We start from the raw sequence: 22250 nt of genomic DNA on the forward strand, positions 1-22250 counted from the left end.
ATGTCTCCCGTGCTTAAAAATTTTGTTTTGGGGTCCTCGAGTATCAAGTAAAATTTCATGCTTTTATCATGAAATTTACTTGAAATTTAATTTTTTCCAAAAATTTTAACCTCGAAAGTACAATGGTAAAAAAATGGCAAAAAGCAAGTTTTTGATTTTTTTTTTAACGTGTTGCACCGATTTTTGAGCTCCACAAGAAATACCTATACGTTATGCTTTAGCTGATGCTACAAAATCCCTCCCAAATATGAATTATTTTTTTTGAAAAAAATTCCACCCACGCACCTATTTAGTGAAATTAGTGACCATTTTCTTTGAAAGTTTCAAAATATTTGGACTGTCCCCTCCAGAGAACGAGAATTTTGAATTTTGAGCACGTATGGACACATTTCTCGGATTTGGATTGAGGGGTGGGGGGGGGTCGACGACATTTTTTTGGGGCGGTTTTACATCGAAACTAACATTTTGGGTTCTTGAGAATTCTGCTGAACTCCTGAAAATTTTCCACGTTTTTGCGGAATATTTCCCCTAGGTGAGGTAGGTAATAAGAGATAAATTTGCGAATTTCATGAAACAAAACTTTTGAATTCTGCTAGAAATCCAGAAATTTTCCAATTTTTTGCAGAACAATGCACTCAAGATACTCTTGAGGCAGATCTGTGAATTTCACGAGCAGATTCTTGAAAATGTGTTTTCAGAACGTACTTTTCAAGACAGTTTTGCTATTTTCTAAATTGAGATGAGATATTTCTAGATTAGACTAGGTAGGTACCTGATCGTTGAAGGAATGTTGGCCGTCCAGCTCCAATTGGTAAAATTTTGTAGAACAACTGTTTGGGTGTACGTTGCATTCGATAAGATTCAAAATTAAACGGACTCGACGACACAGTTGCTTTTTACATACTATATTTGTACATTAAATTACATTTTGTACAATGCTTAAAAACTAAGCATAACGGTACCTCGAACGGTATTATCGTTCGATTCAAATTATTGCGGACGCGATTGACCGCACTGATTAACGAGTAAGCAGAAAAACTGCTTAGGTTGCATAAAAAATGCAACGTATTTGGCGGTTCCGCATACCTACGGAATACTTGGCGATTTTTACGTATTCGAGCTAAACATAAACTCCCCCCGCTGACAGAGTCAAATTTGGAAGAGAGACGCTAAAAGTAATTATAATATAAATAAGATAAATTTTGAAAAATAACCCCAGTGCAATAAAAATCAAAAATCATAATATACGATAGTGAAATAGAGAATCATCGATAAATAATTATACAGCTATCGGCAGTGGAACGATCTGCTGGATCGGCACGACCTTTGCAACGCAATCGGGTGTTCGAATTTCAACGGTACGAACTAAACCGCTTTCATCAGGAAACGTCTTCTGGATTATTGCGCGATTCCATTGACCCGGCTCCATATTCATTTTTCGGAGCAAAACTAAATCTCCTACTTCTACGTTCGGTTGTTCGTCCTGCCACTTGGTGCGGGAACGAAGTTGGTTAAGGTAGTCTTGGGACCAAATTCTCCAAAACGCTCTAATTCGATTTTGATTGGCGACATATCGATCGGACAGCTTGATATTTGCTGGAGGGGAAGACGGTTCGGGTAAGTTAACGTTTAGATTACGGCCAACCAAGAAATGGCCTGGAGTGAGTATCTCCTCATCTGGTTCACCAGCGTGCGAGTACGCCAATGGCCTAGTGTTGAGAATCCCCTCGATTTGAGTTAATAACGTTCGTAACTCATTTTCGGTAAATTTCTGATTTTCGGCAACCTTTGGAATATAACGCTTTGCACTCTTCACCGCAGACTCCCAGATACCACCACGATGAGGCGTATACGGGGGATTGAATTTCCAGGATATGGTGTTGGATAATGCGTAGCGCTGAATTTCGGGATCGTTGAAGTTCAAGTAACGTTCACAACCTTTAAAGTTGGTACCATTGTCGGAAAATATCGTTGATGGAAGACCTCTGCGAGCTACAAAGCATTTGAGTGCATTGAGGAAATCTTCGGTAGATAACGATGGAACAAGTTCAATATGGACTGCTCGAGTTGAAAAACACACAAAGATACACATGTATGCTTTCATGTATTTCGTGGTTCGATGATAGGAGCATTTCAGCTGGAAAGCGCCAGTGAAATCTACACCTACTACCTGGAATGGTGGCAGAGGTGTTACACGTTCATATGGTAGATTCTCCATCTGCTGGGGTTTGGACTGCACGAATCGTTCGATGCATTGTTTACAGGAATGAATAATCGATTTGATTGAGCGATTGATACCACCAACGAATACGTAGTTTGATGATAGCATAGTAAGCAGCCAAGGACGACCAGCGTGGAAGAATTTCAGATGCAGGTGACGAATGAACAGCTTTGTAAACGGATGATGAGACGGTAGAATAATCGGTGTTTTCACGTTGTCGGGTTTGCGAGCATTCTGAAGACGAGTTTTCGATTTTAAAATACCATCTTCATCGAGGAACGGAGTATGACGACGGAGACAGCTTCGTTTTGATAATTTATTCGGTTTGATTTTCAGACGCTTGATATCGTTGGAAAAGGAATCATACTGGACAATTCGTATGATACACTCATGGGCTTGGTTTATATCGTTGGCTTCGACTTTCACTGGAACACGGACTCGATCACGTATTAGGGACTTCCAGCGACGGATAACAGCGATAGCAGCAGCATATATAAAACGGATCTTTTCGTAGGATGCACAAGATGAGATGAGTTTCCCATGCTTTGCCAGATCAGTTTCAAGGTCTGCAGCGATGAAGGAAGCAATTTTAGGTTTTCGAAGATATGGTTTGCATATTGTATCATCGATTTCGGTTTCGTTTGATGAGCTATCTGGATCTAGCATGAACCCAGGACCGGACAGCCAAATTGTAGAGCGCATTAAGGATGAGGTAGATAACCCACGTGTGGCAAGATCCGCAGGATTATCTCCCGACCGAACATGGCTCCAATGTTTGATTGGAAATGATTCGGTTATTTTGGCAACACGATTACGAACAAAAGTTTTCCAATCACTAGCAGGTCTTGATAGCCATGCTAGGACGATAGTTGAATCTGTAAACAGCTTACTACGATTCGGATTGACGTTCAAGGTTTTACAAACACGGTTGATTAACTGCACAAGCAGAACAGCTGCTTGGAGCTCGAGCTCTGGAATTTTGAGCTCTTTTGCTGGAGCAACTCTCGTTTTTGAGCACAGCAACTGGAGACGCTTCGAATTAAACGAGTAGACAGCAGCACAGTATGCCTGCTCAGAGGCATCGCAAAAACCAACAATAGTTTCGGTATCAGCATTAAAATCTCGAATATAACGTGGAATTACGAATTTCGATAAATGATTCAGATCAGACAGGTAAGAGTTGAACTGCTTTTCGACATCAGGAGGCACAGCATCGTCCCAAGCTAGTCCAAGTTTCCATAAACCTTTGAACAAAAGCTTGCCTCGAATCGTTACAGGAGAGGCCAAGCCAAGCGGATCAAATACCTTCGATATCAATGACAGCATTAGACGTTTTGTAACAGTTTTTGTTGGTGCCGGAATATCGGTTTTCAGCGCAAAACAGTCGGTAGAAGGACACCAGGCTAAGCCAAGTATTGATAGAGCTTCGTTGTCTCCAAATTGAACGGTTAGATTTTGTTCAATCAGAGATGGATCAATTTGAGCAAGTACTTCCTTCGAATTCGATTGATATTTTCGTAACTTGAAACCAGCAGATAACAAGGTTTCATGCACAGATTTTTGCAGTTCGATCAATTCTTTAATGGTGTCAGCTCCATAAAGCCAATCATCCATATAAAAGCCTTTACGTATGGCAATGGAAGTGCGTGGACGTTTCTTTTTCGCTTCTTCAGCGAGAATATCAAGACATTGCGTTGCCTGGTAGGCAGCGGGACCGGTTCCATAAGTTATAGTATTCAATTCCAGTCGTTTATTTCGCCAAATTATCGATTGAAATCTGCGATCAGCTTTCAATATTTGAATGCAGCGATACATGTGCATAATATCAGCAGAAATTACAAAACAGAAGATTCGGAAACATAGAAGCGTATCGTTAAGTTCGGGTTGGATGGTTGGACCGGCCATTAGAATATCGTTTAGCGATTTCCCAGAATAGGATTTAGAAGATGCGTGGAATACAACTCGCAGCTTTGTTGTTGTACTCGAGGGCCGAAGTACTGCATGATGCGGGATGAAGTATCTGGACACATTGTCAGAAACCACAGACATATGTCCGAGCGATTCGTATTCGGTTAGGAAATCAGTGTACATTTCCTTCGTTTTAGCATCCAATTTGGATTCGATTCGGTGGAGGTACTTTGCTGCGATACCAAAGTTACCAGTAATTATCGAAGGATCTTCCTTGAACGGCAGTCGAACAATGAAGGTACCATCAGCAGCACGTTGATATGTTTGCATGAAGTGTTTTTGGCATTCCTCATGCTCGGTAGATTTGGGAACGTCATTTGGATATTCGTCGATTTTCCAAAAGCGTTCTAGACGTTCATCAATGTTATCGATTGTTAAGCCACAGTACGATTCGGTATTACGCGTATTACGAGCTGACTCGATGGACGAGGAAATGGTCCAACCAAAAACGGTGTCACGGAGACATGCAGATTCGATGTAAATTGTTTTGTTACGAACACACAAATTATAAGATTCAATACCAAGAATAGCATCAATTGTATGAATATTTACGTTACGATCATAAAAAGCAGTATCAGCAAGATTCAAATTACGTTCGTTAACTTTGGAAGAAAAATCTCCATTAAAATAGTTAGTGATCGAGTAAGGAATACGTTTATCGATTACGGTAAATTGAGCTAAAAATTTAAATTCTTCAACTCGAGATTCGATTGTTAATTTTAAAATTCGATTACATTCGGTTTCACAATCTCCAATACCAGCTACTTTACTCGAAAAAGGTATTTTACTAGTAGGCAAATTGTTACGTTCAATAAATTCGTTCGAAATTAAATTCAATTGGGAACAAGAATCAAGTAAGACACGCATTGTGCCAAATTTATTACCACAAACAAACTTTACTAGTGCTGAAGGCAACAAAGAAATTGGTTTACGTAATGACAGCAATGAAGACATACCACATGTAGACCTCGAAGTATGAGTTTCGCTCTGCCCAGAAGAATCCTTTGGATCCTTAGTGGGCGGTTCGTTCGATTTTTCGAAATGCAGCAGCGTATGATGACGCATAGTACATTTCTTGCAATTCGGCGTTTTGCGGCATTCGCTCGTTTTATGATTTGAGTGGAAACAATTACCACACAACGATTTCGATTTTATTATTTCATAACGTTGCTTTGGAGATTTCTCCTTGAACACGGTACAATCGATTAAAAAATGCAATTGGTCACAACTAGGACAAGTTGGCTTTCGTTGCGACGTCGATGGATAACTAACGTCCTTTGACGATTTCGGTTCGATATTTGCAGTTGCAGTAAGGACTGCACGTTTACCAGAAGCATTCGAATTATTTTCGTTACGTTTCGGAGGTTTCGTAGCATCACTGTTGCGTTTAGTAATAGACGCGCGAGTTTCTAAAAATGCTTTGAGAACACTCCACCGTGGAAATGTAGTATTTGAGGTAAGCGATTTCTCAAATTCGTTATACGTTGTGTCGTCCAATTTTTCAGAAACAATATAACTCAAAATTGAACTCCAATTTTCGGTAACTTCTCCGCATGCTCTCAAGCCTTTTAGTGCTCGATTAACGTTATTGAGAAGCTGTGGTATTTCGGTTGTCGATTTAATTCGGTTTATAGAAAACAGTTGATCAAAATGCTTACGCGTTATAGATTTAGTATTACGGTATGTAGATAATACTAGACACCACGCTTCATCATAACCTGCATCTGTGAGGGGGGTATCTTTTACTAAATCTTCCGCCTCACCGATCAACGCTTCTTTCAGATAATAAAGTTTTTTAACTTTCGACAATGCTGGTTCATCATGAACCACGTTTTTAAATAACGCGTAAAATTCGAGAAAGTTTTCGAGAGTACCATCAAATTTAGGTACATTAATTCTAGGCAATTTAACGTTCGGTTCAGAAAAAATGGTAGTATTGTTTATCGACGAATTATTCAATGATTCACGCACCTGCTGAGCCTCGAACCCAGAGATGTACGTTTTCGATTTGGCAATGTACGGTAAAATACATGATTTTGCCTTTTCTAAATCGGCAAATATCTTATCTTCAGCAGTCTTGATATCTTCTGCTGATTTCGGTTTACTGGCATCTTCCGAATAAGATGCTAATTTAAAACCTCGATTAATTGCCACTTTATAGTTCTCGAATTCTTTCGTGAGCTCATCTAACGTGACCCTCACTTCGTTAACGTTTTCGATCGTTGGTTGGCTTGCAAGTAGCCGTTTTATCGTGTCGATAATCTTGTTCAAATATCGAACATAATAACGTGAACTTCGATCATAATCAAAAGTACCTTCCCATTCATCCATTTTAACGATGGTGGGAAACGATATGGTAGTCGGGTATGGTAGCCCTTCGATAAAAATACGTATTAAAGCTCACCTGAGCAATCCAATAATGAATAACGATATATTGAGCTGTATAGAAAGCTCATACAGACCATCCCGATTCACAATTTGCGAAAAATCGCACATAACGTTCGTTCAATTATTACGCACCGCGCATTTCACAAATACACGACGCCGACTCGACAAATACGCACAAACGCGATCGCTTTTCGTAAATAAATTCATTCACGAATTCGTTCACAATGTATCTCAATAAATACGCGACGCGCACTTGATAATTACGCGACACGAACTCGATAATTCGGTACACGAATAGCTCTCGATAAATGCGCAAAAATTAGGCAAAAAAAATACGCGAAAATCTGACGATCATTTATCTCAAATTCGATAAAAAGCACTCTCGATTCGACGAGTCCCTGTTCGGGCGCCATCATTGTTTGGGTGTACGTTGCATTCGATAAGATTCAAAATTAAACGGACTCGACGACACAGTTGCTTTTTACATACTATATTTGTACATTAAATTACATTTTGTACAATGCTTAAAAACTAAGCATAACGGTACCTCGAACGGTATTATCGTTCGATTCAAATTATTGCGGACGCGATTGACCGCACTGATTAACGAGTAAGCAGAAAAACTGCTTAGGTTGCATAAAAAATGCAACGTATTTGGCGGTTCCGCATACCTACGGAATACTTGGCGATTTTTACGTATTCGAGCTGAACAACAACTTTCAAATTTTTTTTGGAGGGTTCAAAACTTTCAAAACTGTTTGAATTACCCTCAAATTGATTGAAAGAGTCACAAAGATACTTACAAGGGAACCTCTTGAGGTGTCCGCCTCCGATTTGAACGAGACCGCGATTTTTGAAAGAGCATGTTCTAAAACCCCCAAATCCAAATTTTCAGCTGCCCAAGTTCATTTTTCGAATTTTGGCGAATTTTTGAAACTTTAAAATTGACTGTTTTTGGCGATTTATGCTTTTTTAAAAAAAGATACGTACTTGACCAATAAAAATGGTCAAAATAAGTCCCAAAACTAATATTAATTCGCCAAATCCAAATTTCACAATTTCCAGCCATTCTGGAGCATCCAGCGCTATTTTTCAATTTCTCCAGAATTTTAAATTTGCTCCTGAAGGCGTGAATATGCAATTGGACAGCTAAAAATGGAGGTATGTGGTATACTCGATCTGTTTAACGAGTTTATCTACATTTGTGTTGCCCAATTGCATATTCACGCCTTCTGGAGCAAATTCAAAATTCTGGAGAAATTTAAAAATCGCACTGGAGGCTCCAGATCGGTGGGAAATGGCGGAATTCAGTCTCGGGAGGTTAGTTGTGGACGAAATACAGCGATTCACGCAAATTTCAAAAATTTCCTCGCAAATGGAAAACTTTTGATTTTTTTGGGTTTCTATTTGAAAAAAGCTGGTCAAAAACCCACTCTTGAGGTGTCCGCCCCAAAACCAACTCAAATGTGGATAAACTCGTTAAACCGATCCAGTATAACACACAACTCGATTTTTAGCTGCCCAATTGCATATTCACGCCTTCTGGAGCAAATTCAAAATTCTGAAGAAATTGAAAAATATCGCTGGAGGCTCCAGAATGACTGGAAATGGTGAAATTTGGATTTGGGGAATTAATATTAGTTTTGGGACTTATTTTGACCATTTTTACTGGTCAAGTACGTACTTTTTTTAAAAAAAGCATAAATCGTCAAAAACAGTCAATTTTGAAGTTTCAAAAATTCGCCAAAATTCGAAAAATGAACTTGGGCAGCTGAAAATTTGGATTTGGAGGTTTTAGAACATGTTCTTTCCAAAAATCGCGGTCCCGTTCAAATCGAAGGCCAACACCTCAAGAGGTTCCCTTGTTATAGTATATTTGAGCTGACAGGTTCTGAATTTGATTTTGAGTCTTTTTGAATTTTATGTCAATTTATACAAAACTGTGAAATTATAAAATACATTGAATGTTTCAGAATGATTCAAAACTATGTACCATCGATTGGTTTGAGAGATCCAAAATCGGTAACTCAACAATTGAATTTTGAGTTTTTATTCCTTTTAAATATAAAATTGGCTTACGGATTGTCACACATTCTCCAAAAATTGAAAAATAACTCTCTAAAAATTACCTCAAATGCTGAAATTTTGCCCAAAAATTTGTTCTGTGCCTTGGGAAATATCTTTCAATTGTTTCAGAGCATCTTTTTCCGCAGCTCGAGATCGAGAATAAAAAATTCGTCGCTCTTTCCATAACAATTGCACGCTCCCAATTTGAGATCATCATCACGAAAACTGTTCAAACCTCCAAAACCAACATACACAAAATACCTGCAACGGTCGCGTGCTTGGACCTTTGCCGAATCCCAGCACCATATACGATACCTACAGACCTTCTTCCATCTCGAACGCGTTAACCATGACGCGCAATTGATCATCCACAAAACGACAAATATTTATATTCATCGCTCGATTAGCGCAAAACGATCTATTACGATCGCACAAAAGAACCATCGTAGTCGAGAATATGGTTGACTGACAGCGTAACAAACTCGACTCGGAAAATATTTCATTTCCAGTGCCACGGCCCCGTGGCCAGCCCAACCACCTAGGGGGGGCCATGGCGAACGGAAGACACTGCGATGAACACAGAAGCGACGATAAAAATGCGGTGATAATCCGGCGATGGTAGTTCATTTTTATTTTCTGTTATGATTACGATATATTGTGAAGATTGTCAAGCGGATACGAATTTATTAGCCATAACATAATGGTTTGTTATAAAGATCAATTGTGAAGACCTTGGTTGTTAAAGGGGGAGCAGGGTATTAATTATAATTTACGAGCCGAATGCCGCCGTCTTGTAATATATTGTCCCTAGGGGCGAATCAAATGTCTCACCGAAGATTTAACGAGGGGAAGGTAGAGAGAACGAGCGAGCTTCTCTTTTTTTTTATTTCATTTTTTTTTTTCAAAAACCGGTAGCAATATTTCATAAAATAGTGTTTCTCAGAATATCATATTTTAATACACTCGAAATTAAAAATTTGCTGTTGTATTAATTCAACTTTTACACGAGCTTGTGCAGAGTCAATTTATGAACTCGTTTCTTTTTTTTTTTGTCAAGAACTGGTCCTGGAAGAGTTTATTATTTCGCTGGTAGGTATATTTGAAACAAAGTCGAGTGTAGTATTTGAATATGTACGAGATATTATACAAGGTGGTGTGCTAGCCCTAGCTTGGCCATTGGTGTGTGATTTTTAAGAAACCCTGAACTACCACCGCCACACAAAGTGTATCCATTGCCACTGAAGGCAGCTATAATAGAGCTACCGTAGAGGTAGGTACGTGTATTATATTGTGTAGTTTTTGTGTATATAACACCGCATGTTTTGGGATGATGAGGAGAGAGAGCGATGATTTGTGATTATGACAGCTTTCGATTGTTGTTACTCTTATAATAATGCAGCGAGCAGCAGCGTGGTTGCTTGTGTTGTTGTGAATAATGAAATATAACACTTAGCCGAGCCCTACCCCCTGAACACGTTTCTCCTTCATCGTCTTAATCCACCCTGTAAATTTATTTTGGGAAATTTATTACACCCTATATATTTCTCAGGTTTTATTATCGGTAAGATATTAATAAACGCGCTTGTCGAGTTATTATTGCTTCAGACATGATTTATCTGTGTAATTTTATGGGCGATCTTTTATATGCGGGTTCAAGAGAATATACGTATTTATTTACGACGTCGAAATAAACAGTAAATTTCACCGCGCGCCGAGCCTGAAAACACGATTTATCGGTAAAATTCTGCTCCTCATCGCGCTCGAAAACATTACACGGAGAGAGGATATTGCGAGGTGAAAAAAAAAGTAACCTCGGTTACGCCAACAAACAACAACTGTCTATAAGTTGGCATTTTTCACCTTATATTCGCCTTTTATGGATAGGGATACATGGCTTGGTAATTCTATACACTTGTATTATGTGTTTTAAAAGCTGCCAAAGTACACTGGTAGAGCTTTTTCTCACACATACACACACATATGAAAATTGGATGAGCAAGTTTGAGGACACGCCGAGATTAGCGCCAACTTAACACATACAAAGTCATATGGAAGTCGGCCAGTAACAATGGAGATTATCACGGCGACGCATATTGTAGCTCAGCATACAGCAAAAGATGATGATGAAGAAGAAGAAGAAGGGTAAAGTGAGAGGATATATGGAATAAAAGAGAACCCCGCAGCGATCGTTTCGTAGGTTATGACATAAAGGCTGCTACTAATTTATGACTTATATTTCATTTCTCCCTTTTACAGTTTTGTGGGCGTCTAATCTCCGTAAAGACAACTTGATAAACTGCCTTATAAATTAAAACGAAAATAAAACCCATAAAAAGGGGCCAAAATACAAGAGCAGTCTTGACAGAACGTATAACATATATCGCTTTAAGTAATATATTTGTGTAAGGGGAAAAGCGTGAAATGGTTATCGTCCAAAGTCGCTACGTGGTTCGAAAATATCGCTATGTGTTCGTTTTTCGTCGCATCGGTGCGCTGTACGCGGTTGGCTTCGGCCTCGGCCTGTGCTGCTGTTATGATGGGCGATATGTGCGAAATTATGGGCTCTGTAATGTTCCATATAGAGAAAACCATAAACGAGACGGTGCGACGATTTTGAATTTTTTGGAAAATTATGTGTTGAGGGTATTTTTTTTAGTGTTTCATGATGTGTCACACGAATGAAACCATTTTTGTGGCTTTTACCTCCTTTGGGGAGATGCTGGAGGCCATGGATGGGTCCAATCGAAAATCTTAGTCGGGGAGCCCACTTAAGGATAAATTGCACCCCCCCCGTCGATCCTCCGTGGCAACTTTTTTCTTAAAGGGGGGGGGGTCCTAAGGAACATTTCCAGCACTTATACTAAAAAAAAAAAATAGGCCCTACTTACAAAATGGCCGCCATTTTGTAAGTAGGGCCACCTTTTTTTTGAGGACTGGTGCTAGAAATGTTCCTTAGGACTGCCCTTTAAGAAAAAAGTTGCATCGGACGATCGTCAGGGGGTGCAGGTGATCCTTATGCGGTCCCTCGACTATGAGTTATATGTAATTTCTTTTGGATGCCTCGAATCAATTTCATGTTTCATTGAATTAAACTATTGAAGTTTTCAAATTTTTTCATCAGACAACTCTAATTCATACCTGAGTATATTTTCTCATGTCTAATGGAAACTATTGAAAATTAGTCATTTCAAAACTCCCTAAAAAAAGTAAACTTTTTCAGTTGCTGTTTTCAAGTATGAAAGTTTGGTAGAAATAAAACCCTGGAGTATAAATGAAAGCGCTTCATTTGATATTTTGAACTGAAGATTTTTCAAAAATCTAGGCTGCTGATTTGTATTTTTTTTCTGAAGCAATTACGTTGAAAAAGTATTTATGATGATAATTTCATTTAAAAATACTGATTAATTGAGATGTTGAAATATTGTCAATCTCCCCCCCCCCCCCCAACAGAAAATTGGAATACCCCCATGACAGAAGAACAACGAGAAAATGTCTCCTCCTCGCACTAAAAAGAGTCTGAAAGTATTTCCAGAATGCCTCACCTGTAAAATTGAAATGTTGAAGATTTTTTGATACCATGACACCCTACTGCCCCCGAAAAAATCGTATAACGTCCAAACACATTGAAAAACTCAAAACATTGACGTGAAAAATATTGAACCAGCCTCTTGTCCGCCTCCACGACCCAAAAAAGAATGCAAGGTTTGAAAAATGTCTAGCCAAAATTCCTGCTAAAGTGCTGCCTTTTCATGTAGGTAATCAGATTATCTAGTTAATTAAAAATGATCAGTTGCTCCTACATTCATTCACATCGGAATGAATGTTGTAATAAATGTTACGAAAGAAATAATTCTGATAACGTATCATCGTCTGTTAAATTTTAGTTCAACATTTTCATAAATTTTAATTTTTCATTTCAGAGTTACAGTTGCCTGTCTCTGGTATAGAAATCAACGATGAATTGTTATTTAATATTCTCCGTTGTGTTTATCTTAAACCTGAACAATGTAATGATTGCTCGTTTCCAGCCAGTAAGTTCTGTAAGTACTATTTAGAGTTTTCTTTATGAAACATTCCCTCACTCGCTTTGTAATAATATTTCTGTTTAGGTACCCAAAAGTTTGCATTCATTTCAGAATGACGATGAAACTACAGTAACCCCGGATCCCATTTCATCCAAAATTAGCAAGGTACCTAAGTATATCTTTTTTTGCTTGTAATTCAATATACAAAGTTTTGAACTGTCAAATAGCGTTTTGTCGTTTTATTTGAAGTATTTGCGCTGATTTCCCCTCAGAAATTGCGTGGTTGTTTATTTCATCTACTGTTTTCAGAAACTTATTCTGGTATATAAACAATTACGATATTTTGAGGAATCTCCGCATTACGAAGCAGCGGTGCAAGCCGTGGAAGATATAGCAAAAGATGCAGCAGAACTTGCAAGCTCAGAAAAAAAATTGGTATGTTCGAAGAGTACATTTTGATTTTTGAGGAACATTTTCAAAAAATGGTCCCGCATAGCAAGTGCAAGGTTGACCTATATTCAAGTCCACAATAGAAACGTGGCCACATTTCGACACGACTGTTAATAGTGTCGATGGCTTTGTCGCAACTGTTAATTTGTTCATACATCGATGTCATTTCGATTCATATTTTTTCATTTTTGATTTGTTTTTAGGCTATTGAAACACATGAAAAATATATCTACATGTCTCTCATAGACATGAAGAACGTGACAATGAACTTCATCAATCAGTGTTATCCTCCATGGATACGAAGAAGCGAGGCGAATCTGCCACTTAACGAAAAAATTCTAAGCACAGTTCTCCTGAATATTGAGAATCCGCGGGTGTTGCGTCTAAAGAAAATTTTAATTGAAAACAAAATTTGCGAAAGTAAATTCGTCAAGGATTTGCAGCGTTTTCTATCAATGAGGAACGAAAAAGCCCATTTGGAAATATCTTCGGGTGAAAGAGAGCTGAAGTCCATCAGCGACCAAACGGTCCTGGAGTTTTTAATCGGCGACAAACCTGATTTGTCATCTGAGGCTTCGGATATTACGACATCGAAACCAATTAATATAGAAATCCGTCGCTCAGTAAATGGTAAGATTTCTTTTGATTTTGTATCTACGCATTTTTAGAATAGGACATTTTACGTACTATAAATGTACATCCTTAATGTATTATTCTGATTACGGCCAGTTGATTCCTGGAATTCTTTCCATGTTGTGTAAATACTGTAGGTATTGTTGATTTTTGCAGATAGGAGGACTCGATCATCGAGGACCAATGTGTAGACAAAACGATGAGCAAGCGCAGCGACCTACAGCGATTTTTTGTCAATTTAACTCCTTCGAAGATATGCTACTAGTGTATCAATATTGGGTACGAGTAAGATACTTATTTATGGGTATATTCATATTTGCAGGGTTGGTAACAACATTTAAAAAGTATAAAATAAACGTTATGTGAGAAGGACACGCGCTTGTTGGTTCTCATTCTGGCCCACTGTGGAACGGTTGGATAAAATTATTCCTTATTGTTACCAATCCTGATTTGAACAGAGAGCACAAAAACTATTTGTGAGAAAGTACCTAACTAACGATAATCTAGCGTATAATTTGAGTAACATCCTTCGCATGATTTCATCTTAGAAAAAAGAATTCGAAGCACGAATAAAAGTGAATGAAATCACCTTCCAAGTGGTGCCCAGTTTTGACGCAACTAAAGAAACTAGGTACCATATGTACAGGTTGTAAGCACAAAATAAGCGCTTAATACTTGATTCATCTCACTCATGTTTGAGTAATTTCGGGATTCCGTCGAGAAACTACCACCGAAAAACGCCGCGCCGTTTATCCACCACCTACGCCAAATGACCAACCTGTATCGTTTTACCTACGTAATTGAGTGGCCATTTTTTTTTAATTATTATTCTTTTGTACATTTTTTATATTGTAATACCTAATACATTAGGTTTGAAGTGAGTTAAGTAGCTGATCCTAATTACCATAGAATGCTCTTTTTTATAATGTGACATTCTATTTTCATAAGAATATAAAAAATTTCCAATGACTCGGATGTAAGTACTTCTCTTCAGCATGATTTTACTTAGGTATATTCCTTTCCTATGCTATAGGTAAGTGTATTGAGAAAAATATAATGAAGTTGAAACACCATCAAAATTGAGAAAAACAATGCCAACGTGTCTTAAAATGAACGAAATTCACTTGAGAAGTTGAGATTGAGAATATGAAAATCATCATAAATTGAATTATGCTCAATGCTGTGAAATGATGCAAGAATAACCTAAGAAGTTTTGCCAATTTTCTCGAACTCATAAATAGAAAACGAAGTGAAAATTCGTGAATATCAAATCAACACTATCAATATAGGTACCTACTTAATGTTCAAAATAACTTTAAGTAAGTATCTACTTTTTTTACCATTAGTTTCTATACTTAGTCCCTTCTGTACATTATGAAAATGTTCGTTGTTGAATAAAGTTGGAAAATGGTTGGAGATTTTTATTTAAGTACTTATTTCGAATTGATTCAGTAGAATGTTGGTTGACTATAAGATATGTAAAAATTGGCCTACAAATTCAGAATTCGTATTCATAGTGAGTTTATGAAAAGGGTCATTCTCAAAATTTCAAAACCGATTTTGAAAGCTAATGAAACGGAAAAAATTGACGAATTTGAAGCATTATATTGGATTAACAAAAAATTTTTCCAATTCGAGCTGAAATCAACAGCTCAGTACCAAACTTTCAGCTTCTAAAGTTTTTTTTTTTGATTTTCCATAACTTTTTGAAAATTGTCGGAGAAAAGTCAATTTTTGGTCGAAGGCTTCAGATCGGTTCAACAGTGATTTCTGACAATTCGAAAGGTTGACTTTTGCGACAAGAAGTAGTTTTGAGTGATTTTTTGAAAAGAGAGATGATTTTGAATTTTTTTTTCGACTGTATTAGTCCGGCATGTGACAATAGGAGTAATTGCACCCCCCCCCCGCCGATCCTCCGGGACAACTTTTTTCTTAAAGGCGACATCCTAAGGAACATTTTAAAGCAAACTTGCCAAAAAAAAGTTGGCCTTACTTACAAAATGGCGGCCATTTTGATTGACAGGTCAGCCAAAATCACAGATTTTGCGTTTTAACATAGGACTTTTGCACGAACTTTTTCAAACTTTACAAAGGTAGATCGAAAGATCATGCAAAAATTTATCACCTGTCAAAATTTCAAGTGCTAAAGTGGGTTTTTCGATTTTTGGTGAATTTTTGAAAATCGAATTTAGGACAAAAATTAGGGAAAAAATCAAAATTTTACCAAATTGACCAAGAAAGCTGAAATTTGGGATATACCCTATTTTCGACATGCCAAATCGATTGAAAACGGTTTCAACTCGTTTTGAGCAGTTCTGGAGCCTCCAGCAGATTTTTGAATCTCGAAATTCCCACAAAATTCCATCAAATTGGAGTTGTAAAGCTAAAATTTATTCTGAAAACTTATTTCAATACGCTACGAAGTACTGCAGGTGAATTTCAAGTCGTTTTGGATCCTCCAGCGACTTTTTTAAAATTCCTGAAGCCTCCAGCAGATTTTTGAAACCTTAAATTTTCACAAAATTTTTTCAAATGGAGATGGAAAGCTGAAATTTACTCTACACTCCAATTTTAACACCCTCTGAAAACGACTTCTGGTAAATTTCAAGTTATTTTAGGGCCTTTCTTTGAAAATTACTGGAGGCTCCAGCAGATTTTTGAATCCTTAAATTTTCACAAAATTTTATCAAAATGGAGATGGAAAGCTGAAATTTACTCTACAGTCCAATTTTAACACCCTCTGAAGACGACTTCAGGTGGGTTCTAGTCATTTTAGGGCCTCCAGCAACTTTTTTTGAAAATTGCTGGAGGCTCCAGCAGATTTTTGAATCTTTAAATTTTCACAAAGTTTCATCAAATGGAGATGAAAAGCTGAAATTTACTCTACACTCCAATTTTAACACCCTCTGAAGACGACTTAAGGTGGGTTCAAGTCATTGTAGGGCCTCCAGAGACTTTTCTGAAAATTACTGGAGCTTCCACTAGCTTTCTGAAACTTGAAATTTCCCCAACATTAATTTATCAAATGGAGTTGGCAAGCTGAAATTTACTTCGCAGACTACACGGTGGTTTCAGAATATGGTTTTGAAGCTTCCAGCTACTTTTATAGGAAATTTTAATTTCCCAAAAAAACGTCATACAACCTTTCAAAAAGTTTCTGGAGGCTCCAAAACGACTTGAAATTCACCAGCAGTCAACTTCGTAGCGTATTGAAATTAGTTTGCAGAATGAATTTTGACTCTCCATCTTAGTTTGATGAAATTTTGGGGAAATTTAAAGTTTCAAAAATCTACTGGAGGCTCCAGTAATTTTCAAAAAATCATTGAAGGCGCCAAAATGACTTGAAATTTACCAGAAGTCGTTTTCAGAGGGTGTTAAAATTGGAGTGTAGAGTAAATTTCAGCTTTCCATCTGCATTTGATAAAATTTTGTGAAAATTTAAGGTTTCAAAAATCTGCTGGAGGCTTCAGGAATTTTAAAAAAGTCGCTGGAGGATCCAAAACGACTTGAAATTCACCTGCAGTACTTCGTAGCGTATTGAAATAAGTTTTCAGAATAAATTTTAGCTTTACAACTCCAATTTGATGGAATTTTGTGGGAATTTCGAGATTCAAAAATCTGCTGGAGGCTCCAGAACTGCTCAAAACGAGTTGAAACCGTTTTCAATCGATTTGGCATGTCGAAAATAGGGTATATCCCAAATTTCAGCTTTCTTGGTCAATTTGGTGAAATTTTGATTTTTTCCCTCATTTTTGGCCTAAATTCGATTTTCAAAAATTCACCAAAAATCGAAAAACGCACTTCAGCACTTGAAATTTTGACAGGTGATGAATTTTTGCATGATCTTTCGATCTACCTTTGTAAAGTTTGAAAAATTTCGTGCAAGTCCTATGTTAAAACGCAAAATCTGCGATTTTGGCTGACCTGTCAATCAAAATGGCCGCCATTTTGTAAGTAAGGCCAACTTTTTTTTGGCAAGTTTGCTTTAAAATGTTCCTTAGGATGTCGCCTTTAAGAAAAAAGTTGTCCCGGAGGATCGGCGGGGGGGGGGGGGGTGCAATTACTCCTATTGTCATATGCCGGACTAATAAAATCTCATTTTCATGCTGATTTCGCAACTTCAAGAGCATTTGTGTTGTGAGAAGATTTGACTTAAATATCTCACCAATCTACACAATTTTCAATCAATTTTTTATATCATCATTTATACCATAAATAACGTAAAAATTCACCCAAACTCAAATTGTACTCCGATCTCTCCCCTTCAGAAGTTTATTTCCAACAACCACTTTAACGCTGCTGATATCAATTCAATGGAACATTCGCATCCAGTCATTCGATTGGAATTCTTTGAACGTCTAGCGTTCATTATGTGCGAGACTTGGATCCATCCAAGAGACAGCTTTTCAAGAGCTTCGCGATGCTTTCAAACGAGCGTGTGGAGTTGTGTGGCAACAGAAACGCCTCTTCTACATCAGCCTATCATCACGGAGCACATCGCTGTTATGCAAGCAGATCACAGATACCTCTAATGAGATCTTATACGATTGTCATGCGAAATAAGACATCATCCCATCCGCGAGTGTTCGCCTCAAGAACTGACTCGTTAGCATTGAAAATTTACCTAGGTACGTATGCTCGTTTACCTATCTATAGGTATAGGTACTTATACCTTTGTGTCGGGAAGAGTTGAACCCATTAGCAAGTAGTGATGTGTAACTGACGTGATGAGTTTCTTTGAAACAACAATAATAATACCGATAGGTGTATCCACAGGATGCACTCGTATATTCTGCACTATGCGAGATAGTCTCGCTAGCCGGGGAACATATTCGCTGGTATTTTTATCATTATCAGCTCCGAAAAAAGGGTCATTTTGCTAATGCGAATCGTACACGGAAGACTGGGTGTCGATAAAGCTTCATTAGTTGATTGGATTAATTCCGTGTGCCAAGTGTCAGACGAGGTGAAAAAGTAAATAAAGGAAAAAACATTAAGCAAACAGCTACCGAACTAGAAACTGATACGGAGATGTTATTTATGCAGCCTTAGGCTTATTAAGCCTACTAAACAGTTTGTGTGTATCGTAAACAAATGATAAATAACCGGTCGTTTTTTTCTCTATTGGTGTGAGACTACCTACCTACTTTTTTTCAAATAGCATAAAGTATTTTTTTTTTCATTTTATTTTTTTATTTGTTCATACCGTACGAATATACACACGTACCAAAGTAACGAGTGAAAATACGAAAAAAACACAAGTATTTAGCGACTGCAAACGTTTCGATTTTTTTTCCAAACAGCCGATGAAAAGAAAACATAATCTGAACATATATCAAACAGCGTAACTAGTTTTTTCTCCATTTCGATCCCAAGTTGGAAGACTCTCTCGGTGAAAAAAAAAAGTATAGTGAACTTAAAAGGTAATTTAAAAGGATTTAATTCGTACCGATGCTGCAGTAAATAAATGCGAATGTAAAAAAAAAATTCTAAAAGCCGATGTAATTAAAGAAGAATAAGATATCTACTTTTTTGTTTTTTAACCGCTGTCAAGGAAGATAAGTTGTTATTATTGTTATTACCTTTGCCGGTAGTATGTGAGGCGAATTGTTAGAAAGCCCGGTAGCTGCAGACACGTCCAATAAATTTAATGCCGAAGCAGTCCCAGGAATAAATATTAAACCGCCGGCTTATAAGCGGCTAACATCACCCATTGTCCTCGTTAAAGCTAGCGAGAATGTTTTCTAACGTCTGGGGTTTACATTTTGGTCATTCTTTTAACTGAACAAGGTTGTAAAATTCGAATGCTTCTGGTGTCTCCGGTCATATTTTTCTCCTAGTTTTATCCGTACAACTACGAGGGAAAAAATATTCTCGGCATTTTTTCCGACTTTTTTCTCTCTTTTTTTTTTTTTTTGCTTGTTGTATTTTTGAGAGAATGTTTTATCCTTCATCGTCATTCTCTCTCTCTCTCTGCGTCACCGCAGCGCACAGATCTACTCGCCCAAAACCTTATTTGTTATTTCCTACCGGTTCGTATATTTTTCTTCTTTATTAATGGTCTACTCGAAAATGCGCTTTTGTCATCACGTTTTCTTATTTCGCGTTGTTTTCATTCAAATTTATCGCGTCCAGATTCCTGCCATACTATATCGATACAGCTCTTACTATAGGTGATGATAGAACAATGGTTGTATCGGTCTGATCGTTAATAGTCTTACGTGTACGCCTTAAATACAAATTGATGGCATTTTTTCTTGACCGATTTATTGACTAGGCAGCATTAAGTCCTACAAATTGATCGTCTACGTTAATTAGGAAATATTTAAGGCTGGTTTGTGCCAGCTAATTGGATCGGATGGTAGAATTATGATTAAAGTAGGTATCTACAAATCTAAATAATTATCTATCTTATCTAACTAATGTAAGCTTACCTTACGTTATATGTTACATCTGAACAATTATTTTGTCATTTGGTTCCTTGGAAATGGTAAAGCAAAGTAAGTTGATTTGTTCGTGACTAGTCATCGAGAGTGTAAGTTAAGAACTCGTAAAGTTACGTAGACTAAGTAGTTGGTGTAGATACACAGATAATTGGATCAATTAAAGGAATTTGTGTCAATTTTTGATTCTAATTATGTACAGCTTCAGATGATGTGATCATAAGAAATCATCTGTTAATTTTGAAGCAGCTCTCCAGTGATCATCTTCATGATCGTTTTTTTTTTAGAGGAAGGGGGAGAGCTAGGAGAGCTTTTGTCACGATTTTTTTGGATTTGAAGAAATGTAATTAAAGAAAAACGAAATTATTTTCTCATAAAATGCAACGTGAAACTTCATAATAACCGCCGAATTTTACTAAAATTTCAATTTTCATTATTTTTATAGTGATTTTTATCAATTTGTGTGTCGGTTTTTCACATCCGATAGATATAGAATCATCCAGAATTCAACATTTCCCTCGCATAAGACACTTTACCCCATTTTTGGTAAATTACTGGTAATTTTTGGGTACATTTCCCCGTACCCCCCATTCGCGGAAAGGGGTTAAAAACCACCTAGAAGGATAGTGCTAGGTTAGTGCTGGATAGTGCACGCATTCCCGACGTTAGTGCACGCCCCCTCCAATCCAATTTTTTAAAAAATTGGTGGGGGGGTACAGGGAAATGATGTACCCCCCCATTCACGGAAGGAGGTTAAAAACCACGTAGAAGGATAGTGCTAGGTTAGTGCTGGATAGTGCACGCATCCCCAACGTTAGTGCACACTTTCTTCACCCCTTCACCCCCTTTTTTAAAAAAAATTTGTGGGGGGTACGGAGAAATGATTTACAAAAAAAGGGGAAGAACGTTGTTGAAAGGGTTAAAACCGACATAGTTCGATTCAGTTTCGTTATTGCTGGTTAGTGCACACACTTATACAATTATTCCCCCTCCCCCTCCCTCAATATTAATTAAATGAATAATTTTACACCCTATAGTCCAGTAAAATGAGCATCGAATAGGGAAAATCAAAGTGGCAAGCTTATTTTCGGTATATTGGTCCATTTTGATGTCCTGAAAACGAATCCGAGGTGTCCCCCACTGTACCGAGTGAGCTCCCCCCCCAAATCGGGTGTTTGGCCAAAATCTCGAATAGTACATATTGACTCTAGCGCAAAAATGTTTTTACAAAATGTTCTTCTACTTGTACGTGAAATTTTCCATCACATGAGCCATTGATCAATTTTCCAGTCCCAAGGGGGGTGGACTTACGGCGCATCGAACATAGGGGGGTTTGGGATAGCTTCATAATGTTGATAGTTAATCATCATTAAATCGATTATATTGTTGTTTTACCAGGCGAATTATTTGACTCCTGTTACGAGATGTATTTTTTAAGTGTTTCAATGACTTTTCAATCCCTCCCCAAGCGGATTTTCACACACTCTTTAGCAATATGTGATTTTGTGTCTTCGCTGAAGACTCATCTCCTCCCCTCACACTTCCTCAAATTTTTCTAAAAGTCCCGATTCTGTAACATTAAACTAAAAATTCCCTTTAGGTACATTTTTTTTTTAAAGGCGTTCCCATAGCAGTCTTGCTAAAAAAAAGCATTTTCCTCACAAACTTCTAAAAGTTTGGAGGGGAGGAGTGGGATAGGAAATCACTGTATAATCCTAATCTGCACACTTCATACTTTCAGTTTTATGTGAAACAAACAAACTTTGGAGACTCTCATTTCTCAATACTTGAGTGAACTTGAACTTTGAAGCAAATCTGATTGTGGAATTTTAGAAGAATTACATAAGGGATTCCAAATCAGTGATAAAATTTGAAAACTTCAACTTGAAATTGGACTTTCAGGCAAACATATTAAAGTTGAAATCTAAAACTGAAAAACAAAAAAAATATTGCGAATACTTTTTTTTAGATTTTGATGTGTTTATAATATTATTTATAATTACCTAATTTCACAGTTTTGCGCTGCCTATTACGATTGAATTGGAAATTTCATTG

General features: G+C 37.5%; 2 protein-coding genes across 3 annotated transcripts; one reads left to right on the forward strand and one right to left on the reverse strand.

The window, feature by feature from the left end:
• Nucleotides 1-853: 853 nt before the first annotated feature.
• LOC135834537 (uncharacterized) lies at nucleotides 854-7283 on the reverse strand. The gene has a single exon (XM_065348464.1). The coding sequence runs from the start codon at nucleotides 6518-6520 to the stop codon at nucleotides 1280-1282; it is 5241 nt and encodes a 1746-aa protein (XP_065204536.1). The 5' UTR covers nucleotides 6521-7283; the 3' UTR covers nucleotides 854-1279.
• A 5240-nt stretch (nucleotides 7284-12523) lies between these two features.
• LOC135834538 (uncharacterized) lies at nucleotides 12524-14031 on the forward strand. 2 transcript variants are annotated; one of them, XM_065348465.1, is made up of 5 exons: nucleotides 12524-12684; nucleotides 12754-12834; nucleotides 12979-13104; nucleotides 13323-13749; nucleotides 13909-14031. In XM_065348465.1, the coding sequence occupies exons 1-5, from the start codon at nucleotides 12601-12603 to the stop codon at nucleotides 13941-13943; spliced, it is 753 nt and encodes a 250-aa protein (XP_065204537.1). In that variant the 5' UTR covers nucleotides 12524-12600; the 3' UTR covers nucleotides 13944-14031. The 2 variants fall into 2 exon arrangements, with proteins under 2 accessions (XP_065204537.1, XP_065204538.1); XM_065348466.1 differs by having other exon boundaries at nucleotides 12524-12675.
• The last annotated feature ends 8219 nt before the right edge of the window (nucleotides 14032-22250 follow it).

This window comes from Planococcus citri, chromosome 2 (assembly GCF_950023065.1).
Source record: "Planococcus citri chromosome 2, ihPlaCitr1.1, whole genome shotgun sequence".
In the NCBI taxonomy this organism is placed as follows: Eukaryota; Metazoa; Arthropoda; class Insecta; order Hemiptera; family Pseudococcidae; genus Planococcus; species Planococcus citri.

Excerpts from the sequence above, each read along its gene's own strand:
- LOC135834537 (XM_065348464.1), bottom strand. The coding sequence starts at position 6,520 with ATGGATGAATGGGAAGGTACTTTTGATTATGATCGAAGTTCACGTTAT.
- LOC135834538 (XM_065348465.1), top strand. The coding sequence starts at position 12,601 with ATGAATTGTTATTTAATATTCTCCGTTGTGTTTATCTTAAACCTGAAC. Across the intron at positions 12,685-12,753 it reads GTTTCCAGCCAGTAAGTTCT|GTACCCAAAAGTTTGCATTC; the intron begins GTAAGTACTATT and ends ATTTCTGTTTAG. Across the intron at positions 12,835-12,978 it reads TTTCATCCAAAATTAGCAAG|AAACTTATTCTGGTATATAA; the intron begins GTACCTAAGTAT and ends TACTGTTTTCAG.